The sequence below is a fragment of the Pelophylax lessonae genome (genome assembly GCF_965119305.1).
Source record: "Pelophylax lessonae genome assembly, chromosome: 2".
Lineage (NCBI taxonomy): Eukaryota > Metazoa > Chordata > Amphibia > Anura > Ranidae > Pelophylax > Pelophylax lessonae.
The window spans coordinates 294,553,593-294,568,678 of NC_138769.1; the positions used below are offsets into that span (position 1 = coordinate 294,553,593).

At 40.6% G+C, this 15,086-nt stretch overlaps 1 protein-coding gene across 1 annotated transcript in view; it reads right to left on the reverse strand.

Moving 5' to 3' along the window:
- The window catches only part of CELSR2 (cadherin EGF LAG seven-pass G-type receptor 2), a 164,237-nt gene that overhangs the window by 55,034 nt on the left and 94,117 nt on the right, over positions 1-15,086 (reverse strand). Inside the window, exons 12-20 of the mRNA XM_082246686.1 lie at positions 12,209-12,322; positions 11,373-11,538; positions 8,890-9,031; positions 8,690-8,810; positions 6,830-7,013; positions 6,219-6,320; positions 5,916-6,010; positions 4,119-4,328; positions 2,268-2,451 (exon numbers count right to left, since the gene is read on the reverse strand). Of these exons, the coding sequence (XP_082102812.1) occupies positions 2,268-2,451; positions 4,119-4,328; positions 5,916-6,010; positions 6,219-6,320; positions 6,830-7,013; positions 8,690-8,810; positions 8,890-9,031; positions 11,373-11,538; positions 12,209-12,322 (1,318 nt within the window). The remainder of the gene's footprint in view (positions 1-2,267; positions 2,452-4,118; positions 4,329-5,915; positions 6,011-6,218; positions 6,321-6,829; positions 7,014-8,689; positions 8,811-8,889; positions 9,032-11,372; positions 11,539-12,208; positions 12,323-15,086) is intronic.

Genomic DNA, 15,086 nt, shown 5'->3' on the forward strand with positions numbered 1-15,086 from the left:
GCTACAATGTAGTGGTTTAAATAGTTATGCCCTCACAATAATGTCTTCCTCAGTTACCATGAAAGTATTAGTCATTGCAACATTTTGCTTTGGAGGAGAAATGTTCAACTTGATTTGGTCGGGGGGGGGGGGGGTGCCCTCGATTTTTCAGATGTAATAATTAAGAGGTGGCAGGAAGGAGGTCATTTATGGCAATGGTGGGAGGGGGGCAACTGTCCCCTCTATGGGAGGGTGAATTGGAAATAGGAGGTAGAGGAGCAGTCTAAAGGGGAGGCCAAGGGGAGGGAGAGAGGGTTGTCCTCGAAGGGGCAACTAGAAATTTACACTGCTACCGGGGGAAAGGAGAGTACAAGTGGGAGTGAGAGAGGGCAAGAGGTAAAAATAGGAGAAAGGAATAAAAAAGGGGGGAGAGTTAAATGCATGTTCTGCACACAAAAAGATACTAATATATTTTATGAGGGGGGGTTTGTGGTGGGGGAAATTAGGCTGGAGATCAAACATTTGTACTCTTTTTGAAGAAGCAGCGTATTTAATAGTGCAAGTGTTATGGAATTTCAAATCAGTACCTTTCAAAAGAGCTGGTCCTCTGAGGGGGTTTATATCATTGATATGGTGGAACCATTGTTGTGTTATAGGTGTGGTTGAGCTTTTTGTCTTATTATGTAGGGATGTAGGAACGTGCAACATTGATCTGGTGGCTTACAATGGAGTTTTGTATGTTTTAAGTGGAGTGTATTGTGCTGGAGTGGGAAGAAGGTGGGTTCCTTTGCCTTGATGCAGTCAGTGAATTTTTGGGTGATGGTGTGGACCTGAATGCAAAAAAATATGTAGAACTTGGCAGGCCCAAAATGGGGGGCATGTCTCCAAGTGTAGCAAACTAAGAGTTCTGTACCAGCGTGTAACAAGTTTGTAGCCTGATTCCTGATATTTGGATTGTATTAAAAGGATCAATATTTTGGAACTCTCACATGGCATACTCAAGGTTTCTTTCCCTCGTATACAGGGATTAAAGATGGGCCGAGAGTTTTTTTTTAATTAAATTCGTTTATAGGTGAAGGGAAATATGTCTTACTAGGCCAGTGAAGTGCATTTGCATCCAAGCCTTTAAATAGAGGGGGGCAAGAAATAGGGGTTTTTTAGGTACTGTAAGAGTTGAAGGATCCACAAATACCCCAATGAGAGAAGTCTGGGTTACGAAGCATTTGGCACATTGTCAGCCAGGAGAAGTTCCTGATAAAAGATAGGGCTCAAGATTTGCTGTAACAGCGTAAGAGATTGACTGATTTGTTTTATAGTCTCAGCACCAAAGCTGGTTCTTGCTAGATGGGAATAAGGGAAGAGGGAGATATTCCATATGTTTGTTTCCAGATGAGCCAGTTCCATGCACAAGGGAATTTGTTCAGTGAAGGACAGGGAGGCAATTCTCAATATTTGTCTATGGTTTCAAAGTGCCAACTAACTGTAAGATGGTAGGCAATTTGGTATAATTTACAGTTTAGCTGGTTTGCAGGACCAAACACATTGTTAAATATAGATTGGTTGGATTTGAAGTAGGACTGGGGAATATGAATTGGAACTGCTTGAAGGACGTATCTGGGGTAGGATGTTTCGTTTGATTATATTGCATCTTTCCATCCAGGAAAAGCTCTTGTTTGTCCAGATTGCTAGGTTGTTTTTACATGTTGTGAGAAGGGCAGCAAAATTAACTGAAAAGTTGTTATAAGTCATTTGGCAGTTAAATGCTCAGGTATTTAATATAGCAAAGGGGCCACTTAAAAGTGAAATTGGTCTCAGTATGTTGTAGGGTGGCTGTTAAAGTGAAATTCATTGCTTTCAATTTTTGGTAGTTAATAAAAAATGAGACAGATGAAGTTACACCCTAATCTGGAAGGGTTTGTACAGTCCCAATGTTTACTCGGACCTGGGCTGATAGTGAGGCCTGCAGAGAGCCCATCAAAGATCATATGTTGGGGTGCAATCCTATGGTCATGAGTCTACCCTATTAAAGGCCTTTTTGGCACCAGCTGAGGATGAAGCCTAGAGTGGTCCTTGACAGGGCTCAGTAAATAATGGGCATGTTAGTGGGTATGGAGTGTTGTGACCATTGGATTTATTTCTATAGATCTTTTAGTACTGTTTCAATAGCACTGACCGTTGTATCTCATGATACAATTTTAATTCATGTTTTTATATATATATATATATATATATATATATATATATATATATATATATATATACACACACACACTAATCACCGTACGTACCAATGTTTGGTGTATTAATAGTAAAAGGGTTCAAATACGTATGCTTCATATTGCGAGCCACAGTCTTCATGTAGGTTTCATAATGTTTTAACAGGAGTGCAGTGCCAGCTTCCGAAGCCTGGATGATGGCCCAGTGTTCTTTGGTATCAAGATCAAGAAGAAAACTCCCAATTTTAACAACATTCTGGTAAAAGAAGACATGAAAAATATGAATGAAGTCATAATGAATAAACCTGCACTTTTAACTGGAAATTGATTTAAAAATTGCCTGATAATGCCTCTAGAGAAAAAAATTTAAATGGAAAAAAAAAACCTACTTTGCCTTGTTTTATTCTCCGTATTCCTCAAAGAAGGCACGAGAGACACAGAAGGACTGGCTAGAAAACAGCTTCTCTCTTCAATTTCTGCCTTTTTATTTTTCAATCTCAGAAGGGAAAACCTTTTTTTTTTTTTTTTTGGTGTAGGGGTGTTCTGATATGAAAATTACAACCAGCTTTCCTGTTCGAGGGCCTGGCCTTTCTGTTAGGGTGCATGGAGCCTAAAACTGGTGTTGTTCAGTTAAATAGCATCCATCACAATAGCACCTCTACAATACAGCTGCCCCAAAAACAGCCATTTTTAATGTGTTAAGTGGACATAAAATCACAAAGTTAACAGATATACTTCCATAGGAGCCCCCACAAAATAGCCAAAAATGCAGATTGTACACTTGTTAGTTACAAGCAAACTAGACAACCTTCTGTCTACTAAATGCATTTTGTGAGTTTAAAGGCTAACTCCAGCTTTGGGAGTACGTTACTTCCATATTTAGGGTAGTTCATTTATTCATTCACAGAGATCTGTGAATGAATGAACTACATGTCCAATCTACCACTCAATGAAACACAAGTGTGGTGATCAGTATACTTGTAAGCCATTGACACTACTCCAGTTCTCCAACTACAAGTCAATACAAAGGTACAGGCAAAGAGCTGGAGAAAGAGTTTTGCAGGAGTCTGACATTGCACCCGCAATCAATGGGATGTTTTGCAGGCACCTTTTTCCTGCAAAGAAAATGTGCATTTGTTTTCTCTCTTAAAAAGAACTTAGCCTTTATGTCTTTATGCTTCATCCTTTTTATTTTTACAGGAAACAATCTTTCATAAAAAACTTTGAATCTATTGATCCATCCAGCATCATCTTTTTCATAGATCTACACCAGTGGATTTCAAACTGCAGCCCGGGGCCGGATGCTGCCCTTTGTTTGCCTTTATCTGGCCATTGGGGCACTATAATTCTTTCCACTGGCACCAACAATAGAGAGCTATTCCTTCAATTGACACAAACAATAGGTAATAATTTATGTTGCTGACACCAACAATGGGCCACTATTCCTCCCCTCTGTCACCAATGATGGGACACTATTCCTCCCACTGACACCGATGAGGGGGCACTATACCTCCCACTAATACCAGTGATGGGGCACTTTTACTCCCACTGACACCAACAATGGGGCACTATTCCCCCCCCCCCCCCACACTGATACCAACGATGGGACACTACTCCTACCACTGATATTAAAGATGGGGCATTGTTTACTCCCACTGGACGCCAGGACATTTTCTACTGCCACTGGCCACAGTCCCACCCCCCTAAAGTCTGAAGGACAGGAAACTTGTTTAGAAAGTTTGGAGACCCCTGACTACACCATTATGATATAATCAATTTGCTTGAGAAAACACCATTTTGCTTCACTGAATTATTGACAACATTCTCTTGTCTGATTTGGTTTACATTTCTGTAATACAAATATCAACGGCTAAAAAAGAAAGCAATCAGGGTAAAAAGATTATGTACAGAATAAAGTATCACCTCTGTGAAATGTACATCCTGGGTTGCGGCAAGATTGAAGCCACTTTCCTGGCTCTGTTTTTGTAGAATGGCATTAAGAAGTTGGTATGATATGAGCACATCGCTGCCCAAGAAAGCATCTACTTCTTGTGTGACATTCAGTAGATCACGTGCAGCGCTTTGGGCAACTGCAGGACTCAGCGTTGACATGTTACCTTTCAGAACATCCAACTAAAAAGGAAAGCACAACAAACAGAGAATATTTACATCCAAAACAAGTACAATAAAGACCCTCTTTAAAGTACACAAAAAAAAAAAGAGAGAGACTGCAGAATGCTTTGTTGGGGTGTAAAAAACAAAAATATCTGTAGAAACCGTATAATAATAAGATGTACATGTATGAAATGTAATATATAGGAATTTTGGAACTGGATTTCTGTTCTTTGCTTGTGTGCTCTTATATATTAAATTATATGAATAAATACAGTTATATATAGTGTAACCCAGACACACTGAAGGAAAATGGTCAGTGGTGTATGTATTTCACTGTTGTTGATAAACTGCAGCTACTTTCTCTCTCTCTCTTTAGTTATAGGTAAGAAGGTAAATTACAAAAAGCAAGTAAGTTGTTCCTACTAGATCAAGAGTCCCAGAAGTTAGGATCTGTGAACAACACAGAAATAAAAGATCAAAAACCCTAACAACATCTACCATATTAAGGAATCCCCAACTATTAGAATTATGAATCATAATAATATCACCAACTGTCCATGATCACCAACCATCGCCAATAATATCACCAACCATCACGATAATAAATCAATTACAATGTATCTTTCTGCACCAACATATTAGCAAACGCCATCAAATTCCCAAGCAATATTTCTCTAAGAAACATAATATCTCCCAGCACTATAACAGTCTTACCACTGACACCATAATGAAATCATACCGCATTAGCACCATAATGTCATTATTTGGCCCTATAAGAATCTCTAACACAATACTATTATTCTTTACAACCCGAACAATAATTAAATCCTCTGGCAATATATTATCTCCATTAACACTCTGAAATGTGCTGCATTATCATACTAGTACTAATTACTCATAGTCAACTGGACTTGTTCTGTAATGTTACTGTCCACGAACAGAATAGGAGTTATTATGCAACCAACCTGTTCTAGTTATATAATCCCATCCTTGTTCTACTGCTTCCCCATTTTTCACACTTGCCATTCTGTTTTTGGACAAGGACATCTGCCTGGCGATTGAATAAAATGTCTGTGCCACTGTATTTTCCTGACAGTCAGAAGAACTCAATAAGTGGCTTGGATAATCTACGCAATACTTTACAGAACAAGTCCAGTTAAATGTTATTAACTACTACTAGCTATACCATGAGCTGGATAAATGGGAACATTCACAAACATAACATTTCAACCCTTAAAAAAAATAAAAAAAAATACAGATGTTTATGAGAATGTCATGGTTACATGCCCTGCAGCCCTAATAAGAACATGCTTTCTTTGTTCTTGGTATTTATACTTCTCAGTCCAGTAATGTATGTCCTTTTTGGCTCTGATAATTACCGCATTAAGGCATGTGTACTTTTATACTTGTATATTTCCATAGCTTTTTAAATTTTTATACATTTTAAGGATTCTTTGTATATTCTTTGTCTAGTTTTTAGCCCTGATGAAGGGAGAGTTGCTGAGCCCCCGAAACACGTTGGCTGTTCCAAAGTAAAAATATTTTTAAATTTTATACAAGCTGGTGTGGCGCTCAAATCTTTTCAAAACTTTAATGGTTACATACCAGTCCTTTCAGCGGTATGAGTGAGCGGGAGGTGCAGTTCGACAAATTTGGAGGTAGCCAGCCTCTGTGTTCATCACAGTGACGAATAGCAGTGCCTGTATGGAGAAGCACAAATTACTCAATATCTATATCACAAAATCATTGATAACATTGCTTACTAAACTTTTAAAATAATATGATGTTTAATGCTGACATTATAAACATACTTTTCGTTTTAATGCATTACATTTTTTGTTTCCAGATAACTGATGTACAATAATGTATATGTCTGGCATAGACAGCATATGCTTCAGGGATAATTACCTACAGAGCCTTTTGGACATGACACGGCAGTTGGCAATCCAAAACGAGTTCTTGGCCACCAAATATCAGCTTCCACAGCTCTAGGGCAGCTGTCATAGTTAACTGTGAAAGGAAGAAACGAGAACAATATAATGCTTTTTATAGCCATTTAAAAGTACACAAAACTATAAGGGTGCTCGTGTAGACCTTTGCACTGAGAACTTTGATTCAAAAAGACCAAATGTTTTTAGGAACACAATTATTGGATCTTCAACACAGCACCTCCAAAAACAACTTGCTGAAGTTTAGACCACACTACATAATATAATGAACTAAACATTTGTAGAAGTAAACAACCACTTAGTTGTTGAAAAAAAAAGTAAAATAGTACAAACTGCCATATTTCGAACGTGCACAACCATGGCCAAAATGATCAAACATAAAATGTGCTATATACCGTGAATTCAAAAATACAGACCAAGAGAAGTGCAACAGTGTGTGTGACCACATTATCTTGACCAAAAAACCATACTCATGCATGTTTTGTAACCTAGAGATGCTCCTTTACAGTCTGAAAATGTAATTAAGAAAAAAAGACATAGGCAAGGCACAATCATTACAGAAAACGCCACCTTCACATCCACTGGCTGTGACTTCTGCAAAAGGATTGTCACATCGATCACACTGGCGCCCTATGACTCCAGATTTACAGGGGCACTGTCCTGTGATTGGATCACATGTTCGACTAAGGGAACCAGTGGCATAGCAATCACACTGTATACAGGTCTCCTCTCCAGGTGGACGGAAATGATTATCCTGAAAAAGACAAGCAAGAGAGGAAAAAAATATAGAATTCAAAATCTTAATCAGGTTGGTTATAAACTTTGTAACCAGAAGATAAATCACTACATTCCTGTTACTACACTGAATTTCTCACTAACACTTTTTACAGTCAGGTAAATGTTCACTATCCTCATATTTCCTATCCCTATTCGGTCTCATAGCGGTTTTGAAATCCACTCACTGCCCTCCGCTGTCAATCACAGACAAGGCTGACCTGATGGGAGTCTTTCAGTGTTCCCCATCAAGTCAGTGGCCGGGGGGATTGAGTCATTGGATGGGAAAAACATTATGGGACTCATTCCCCATCAGATCTACCTGCCTTGGGATTTACAGAGGATGGCAGTGTGTACATTCCAAAGTTGCTATTGGTCTAAATAGGGTGTATGGAATCCTCCAAAAAAGGGGATGGGATGACTAGAAAAAGAGATGTCATCCCAAAAAAAGCGCCATACAGTAGAGTAACAGGGGTATAGCTTCACAGAATTGAGTCTTAAAAGAAAAAACAACGGAACCACTGCTACTGAAAAATAGTAAATTTTATTGAATACAAAAAGCAGAACACACTGTAACGTTGTAAAATAGAGGCACAACACCTTCCACCTCACCCCTCCCACTGCCATCTGCTGTCAAATGGCAGGCGGACCTGATGGGAAACTAGCGTTTCAGGGTTTTCCATCAGGCTCAGCCCTCTGTCAGTGTGCTCCTGTGGCATTGGTTGCTAGGGCTCTGGTGGCCAGCGTCTCAGCAACCAATGAACTAAATACAAAACTCAACTACTATGACCTGTCTGTATAGCAGCTTTGAGTTGCTCCTAATTACCTCTAGTTTCATTAGCTGCCAACTGGAGGTAATTCTTTTTGAATATGTCACAGTCCCAATGTTTAAAAGCGATCCAAATAAGAATTACACAAATCTGTGCGGTATGTGTCAGGACTGTTACCAAAACGATGGCAATGCTTTTATGAATTTGGTGCACAATGTTTTAAAGGGCCAATACCTCCAAGAAAGGTGTAACAAAAATGCTTCATTGAACTCCCCCATTGTGTTAGATATGATTTATCTTTTATGAAACTATACTGACTGCCTACTATTAGATTATTCTTACAACATTTTATTTTTTTTTTTTTTACAAATTTCCTTAGTTGGAATACTAAAAAACTTCCAAATAATAGAAATTGTTGGCCTTGAGTTTTCTGGGTCTAACTTTTTACCAAAAAATAATGGTAAAACAGCAGTAGTACATTAGCCTTGTTGAAATGTTCTGTTTAAAAGGCAATGCAAGATAATAGAATATAGTGGCCCAATAATAACTTTGCCTAAGGTCTAATTTAAGGTTTGAGATTTCCCCTGGACCCCCCTCCCCCCTTTAATGGAGCAACCCACCCTTTTTGTAAAAATAAAGCTGTGCTCCATTCTTCTGTTAATCCGGGGCTTGGGCTGACATAAAGGGAAGCTTGTCATTTAACTCGGAAGAAGACTCCCACTGAATCCCTGAGTGGGTGAGTCTACTTAATATAAGTATATTCTATAATATAGAACTTATTACCTCTTGTTCCTGTACCCTCTGGACTTTCTATCATTCAGTGAAAAAGAACACGCTTGCTAGTATATCTATTCTAAACACAATGTTAAATCAATATATTCAATACCTTGCAATGACAGTCTCCTGTTGTTTTGTTACACTCTGTATCAAATCCTTTGCTTGCATCACAATTACATGGACCGCAGACAGGGTGACCCCACCAACCACGTGCACATGGCTGATCAAGCCTGTAAAAGACAATTCAGTCATATAGTGTACTTGCTGAATTTATCCCATGTGAAAAACATGTGCAATTAGTAATTTTACCTGTTCTCACAATGTGGACCGTAGTATCCTGAAGAACATTCACATATATATCCATGGGCCACATTTAGTTGCATTACACATGTAGACTGGTGCTTACACGGATTCAGGTCACATGCACTGATACAGCTATTACCATAATATCCTGCAGTAAGGAATGCAGTCAGAAAAAGTGCATTATTAACGTCAACTTAAAATTACATTTGTATGTACAAAACAAGAAATTGCGTTTTTTATTCCCTTCTGTGTTTGGTGACTATTTAAAGCTGTAACCAAAATAACTATGCACATCAGAATGAGTAATATTACGCTTCACTTTTCTGACTATAGGTCACATAGGATTACCCACATTAAAGTAAAACTTAGGGTAAAAAATTGAATACTGCTGTATATGTGTACTGTTTTACTTGCCAAAGAATGTTTATTTTTATGCACTCCTTCCTATGATACACATACCTTTGCTATTCAGAACAGTTAGGCTGGCCATAGATGGTTCGAATATCCGCTGGTTCAGCAGGGACCGGCCGAGATACAATCCAGCTATAGGCAGGCTGATTGTACCCAAGTCGATCCATCTAGTATGTGATTATTACCAGTGGCTATTATTTTACCAATAATTACTGTGTTCTCCTGGCAGGAACCGCTCTCCACGCCTCCCCCCGAAGACGCTGAGAAGACGACGCCAATGCCAGAGAGAAACCTTGTGGACGCCAGTCCTTTGAAGACGAGGTAAGTGTAACAGACTTTTGTTCCGCTTTATGTAAAATCAGCAGAAAAAATAAGCTAAGTTACAGCTAAGTAAGAGTTTGGTTCTAGGGCTAAATTAAAGCTGCACTCCCAGAAAAGCAAATAATGCCTAAAGCCAAGGGGTATGTGTATTCCTACTTGTGTCTTGGTGTACTTTGTGTATTTTTTTCAGATATGTCCAGTAATCCAAAGAAAAAATGTAACTGTGCAGGAGCTTCCTATAATAAAGACCTGTCACTCCTGCTCTATCCCCTTGTGCAGGGTGACTGGTCTTGTATTTGCCACTCCTGTAGTTTTCTTCATGCAGCCTGTAATGGGTGGAGCCTACTGGTCCCCTCCCACAGCTCTTCTCTTGGCTATGTACAGCACAGTGATGATGTCACTTCTAATTTTACATAGTTACATAGTAGTTGAGGTTAAATAAAGACAATAGTCCATCCAGTTCAACCTGTGTTGGTGTGTGTGGCCATAATCATTTCTCATACCCCTGAATGCTTTGATCCCTGAGATGTAAGTCCAAGAGTCTCTTAAAAGTAGCCATACTCCCCGCAGCTACTACCATTTGTGGCAGAGAATTCCACAGCCTTGTACCCTTTACTATAAAGAACCCCCTGCGTAGCCTGAGGTTAAAATGCTTCTCTTCTAATCGTATTGAATTGAATGCGACTGAATAGTTTTTTTTTCTATGCTTAGATCACCATTAAGATATTTGTAAATCGCTATCATGTCCCCTCTCAGGCTTCTGTCCTCCAGGGAGAATAAATCTAGTGCTTCTAAACGCTCTTCATAATTTAGGTCCTCCAATCCCCTAATTAATTTAGTTGCCCTTCTCTGGACTCTCTCCAGCTCCGACACATCCCTTCTGAGGACTAGAGACCAGAACTGGACAGAATACTCCAGATGCGGTCGGACCAGTGCTTTATACAGTGGTAGAATTATAGTTTTATCTCTGGAAAACATCCCTTTCTTTATGCATGCTAATATTCTGTCGGCTTTGGCAGCTGCAGCTTGACATTGCATGCTATTGCTAAGTCTATCTTCTACTAAGACTCCCAGATCTTTCTCCATTTTTGATCCCCCCAGAGGTTCCCCCCCTAAAGTGTATTGTGCTTTTATGTTTTTAGTCCCAAGTGTAATACCTTACACTTCTCCACATTAAACCTCATTTGCCATGTAGTTGCCCACTCTGTTATTTTGTTCAGGTCATTCTGTAAGATTTCTGCATCATGATGTGAAGTTATTGCCCGGTCATCTGCAAAAACTGAGATTGAGCTACTGACCCCATCCTCAATGCTATATATGAATAAATTGAACAAAATTGGTCCCAGGACTGAGCCTTGGGGGACCCCTCTTACCACCCCAGACCAGTCTGAGTATGCGTTCGCAAGATAATATCTGGGTTTTAAAAGGCATTTGGTGCACACAAATTTAATTTACATCCTTAGCTACTATTACATAAAAATATTTAAATTAAAGTTTTGTGCCTGGAGTTTACAAGTTACTTAAAATGTTTATACATTTATTTCTTCACATATGCAATCTAAAAGTTCATATGTTTCATCCAGGTTTTAGATGTAACTGAGAGTAACTTATCCAACTTAAAATATTTAGTTTTCAATTATAAAGGCCTTCAGAAGTGTTACTCTGTGCCTAGTATAATTGTTGTGAATTCACAGTTATGTGTAAAATGTTGCACTCACAAACTCACATGTCCAGACACACATAGCCAAAAACCTTACCTGGGTGACAAGCGCAAGAGTAGTTGTCCCAGTCATCTCTACAGTAGCTGTGAGCAGGACATGGGCTGGAGTCGCATGGGTCTGGAAAACTACAGCCCGGCTCTATATTCAAAAGCAATGCACTGTCTATAGGCAGTGAAGAAGCAAGGGCACCCACACGCACACCCTGCAGGAGAAAAATAAATCACAGTTAGCAAATCAAAGATTTCGGGTGTAAATAGAAATGACTGGGACCTTTAGGGACCTGTGGTCCTGCATGCCAATCAGACCAGAAAGACCTGAGACACAGAACTACAATATAAGTAAGTGTCGGTTCACACTTCTGCGATGACAGACATTGCATGTGACTCGGAGCCTACTGCTCCTGAAATCACATGCGATGTCTGTGCAATGCGAATTCAGCCATACAGATTGTATGGCTGAATTTGCATCTGAATCAAACTGAACTCGCACAGTACCCTTTTTTGGGTCCGCATCAGAATCGGATCGCATGGTGGTTCACACCAATGCGATCCGATTCATGTGCGAACTGTAAGTTCGAGCTGATCTGGGGGTATCGTTAACTTTGTATTGACACCCCCAGAGATTCGCATATGGCAGTGTGAACTGCCATGCGAGTTCAATGCGATGCGGGAACCTGAAGTGGATTCGCAGGGCTCCCGCATCACAGAAGTGTGAACCGGTACTAAAACAGGTATTTAAACAGATATTTTGTTTCTGTTTTGATTTATTTGAAATGTGAAGAATTAGTAGTAGTTTGATTCCTTATTCCTTTATTGGCTGAACAAATTAAAGCTTGGGGCAATTTTGTGTAGTATTCAATACAGACTGCTCACCTGTAAACAACCTCGGAAACCTTGTAGAATTGTATTGCCATTACTTGCTACAGCACCGATACTAAGATTACTCAGTGTTACGCCTATGAGATCCCTGGGAAATTCCCCTTTAACCTTTAAAAAAGGAAAACCACAATATGTGTTAGTATTTTTTCTCTATTAAAATAACGAAGACAAACATCAACAGAATCATAAACTCTATTTTTTACATATAATAAAAAAAAAAAGAAATAAAAGATGCATCTACGCCATTTAGAACATAAAATATATGGCACACAAATATGATAGGAACTTTAACTAAAAGGATGAATGTTAAAACTCCAAATAAAATAGAGATGTTAATTCAGCTACTGGTAGAAAGAAGAAGCAGATTTGTGGAAAAAAAAAAGATAAACCGCTATATATGTTGCTCTTAAAAATTAACACATTTCTCAAAACTCGGCAGAGTATTAAGTCATATTATGGGGCGTGGTCTGACTATGGAGGAGTGAGGACATGCCACTCTCGAGCTCCATCCGGTCCACAGCTAAACAACCAGCTACAGTAGCAATTCTCCCCCACTTCTGCCACAGGCTATGTTACAGTGTCAGTGGGCATCCTCGCAGCCACAACGATCACGCTATTCTCGTAGGGGCTCACTGGAATCTTTCTTTCCAGGAAGTCGTCGGCAGCAGAGTGGAAGATCCAAGATGGCGCCGAAGTGTGTGGCCCCACAGCAACACAAGGCTCAGCTTGCAATGTCTCCTATCCCCTCTCCTAGGGTGGTAAGTAACTCCATCCCCCTGCATCTCCCCGCTCCATTACATCACAAGATCAGGGCTCTGAGATTGCTGATCTATTTGGGGATAGTGATATCAGACAGCACTTATGGTCTTTCCCCACTAAAGAAGACCAGGTGCATTTTACTAGCAGGAATGAGCGGGCCTTTAAACAAGATATTGAGCAACTTAAAACGGACACCACAGTCACAGGATTGAGACTCTGGAACATAAATTTGATGATGCTTTGCCAGCTATCTCTATGCCTAAAGATCAGTGTTCCAGGATCAACGGATAGAGGCCCTCCTTAGCCAGCTGGATGACTTTGAAAATCGCAACAGGCGTGCGATTATTCGTATCCGTGTCCTACTTGAGGCCACAGCTCCTAGGGATATAATTCCCACGCTGCGAGAGGTGTTTCGTGAAATTCTGGATCTTCAAGCCTCGGCACCCATCGAATTAGACAGAGCCCACAGGGCACTTAGACCTCCGTCTGATGATCCTGCAAACCCCAGAGACATTATCTGTAAATTTCACAAGTATACACTTAAAGAGCGGATCATGCAGAAAATGCGCAATCGGTCATTCTTCGATTTTGATGTAGCTCATCTGTTCCTTTACCAGGACCTCGCCAGATGCCCCCTTATGCAGCGCAGGGCCCTCCGTCCCCTGCTGGCTGCAATCCAGGCCTTACTTACTAATGGGGCTTTCCATTCAGCCTGCAGGTATCTAAAAATGACCCGTGGGCCATACTACGCACCAAGGATGATCTTCCTGCAAACTCTTGGATTGGAGCCTGTTGACTTTCCTGACTGACGTTGCACTCCAGAGATTGTGATACCACCAAACATGGCTCCCTGCACGCAACAAGCGTCAATGTCGCAGGCCAAAAGCGACAAGCTACTGGATCTTCCGCTGCCCCTTCCCTGCCCAGAGAGTGAAGATGTATGCTGTTCCTTCACCTGCAGTTTGTATGACCCTGGCTCTCACTCTCCGAGAGTATACACCCTTGGAAAATTTAGTGACCTGGTGGCTACCCCAGCATACCCACAGATTTGAAATTCAGAAGCGATGAAACTTGCAACTTTGTTGAGAACTCTATGCTTACACAATCTCCTTCTAACCTCCTGGGACTAGATTGGTGCCACCACCCTGGGCCTATTGACATATGTCTAGGATAGGGACTTTTTCGAGATCTCCCCTGATCTTTCTGCCTTATGGACTGGCCTGGATGGGGCATCAAGTCCCATGTTCCCCTCATTTTTACCCACGTACCCCCGTATAGGCCTACCTATTTAGGTTAAAGCTCCTTGTGGGGCACCAGGCCAGTGTTCGGGGGTCTTCTTCCACTAAGAATTCTGCTCCGGGCCTGTCCTGTAGTTGATAATCGTGCCAGACCTGGTAGTCCTTGTCTGGCTTGCTACAATTACCTTGCTGTGTTTTACTGTCCTTTCTTTATTTTTGTTTTGATTTTAGGATGCTTCTGCTCCCCATTGCCCACACTTGGTCTGCTGGAGAGAACAGGCTGCTAATTCGCCCTTGGCTTCTGGTATGGCTTCACCTAAGGTACTGTCATATAATGTACGGGGTATCTGCTCTCCACACAAACGCAACAAATTATGGTTAGAACTGAAACGCTTAGGAGCCCAGATTGTGTTCCTGCAGGAGACACACTTTACGCAGCAGTCTCTCCCTAAGATGCCCACCCACCTCTTTAACCAGTTAGTTCTTTAGCACCTCCTCTGTTGCTAAATCCTGAGGTACAGCAATCGCAATCCACAAATCATGCCCATTCCATCCTTCAGATAGTTGCATAGACCCCCAAGGCTGGTATGTTTTTGTGAAGGGGGTAATAGCTAAAAAAAATTAACTTTTGCGACTTTCTATGCACTGAATGCCTAACAGCTCTCTTTTGATAAAGCTAGCAGACTTTCGGAAAGGCCTCCTGATTTTTGGGGGTGACTTCAACGTTGACCCTGATCCCCTTGTAGACAAGTCTCATGGCCGCCCACTCTTACGCCTTTCTCAAACATTTACGCAAGGCATTGCAGAATAACCTCCTTATAGATAGCTAGAGAGCACTATCTGCTTCGGACAGGGACTACAGCTACTACTCCAGA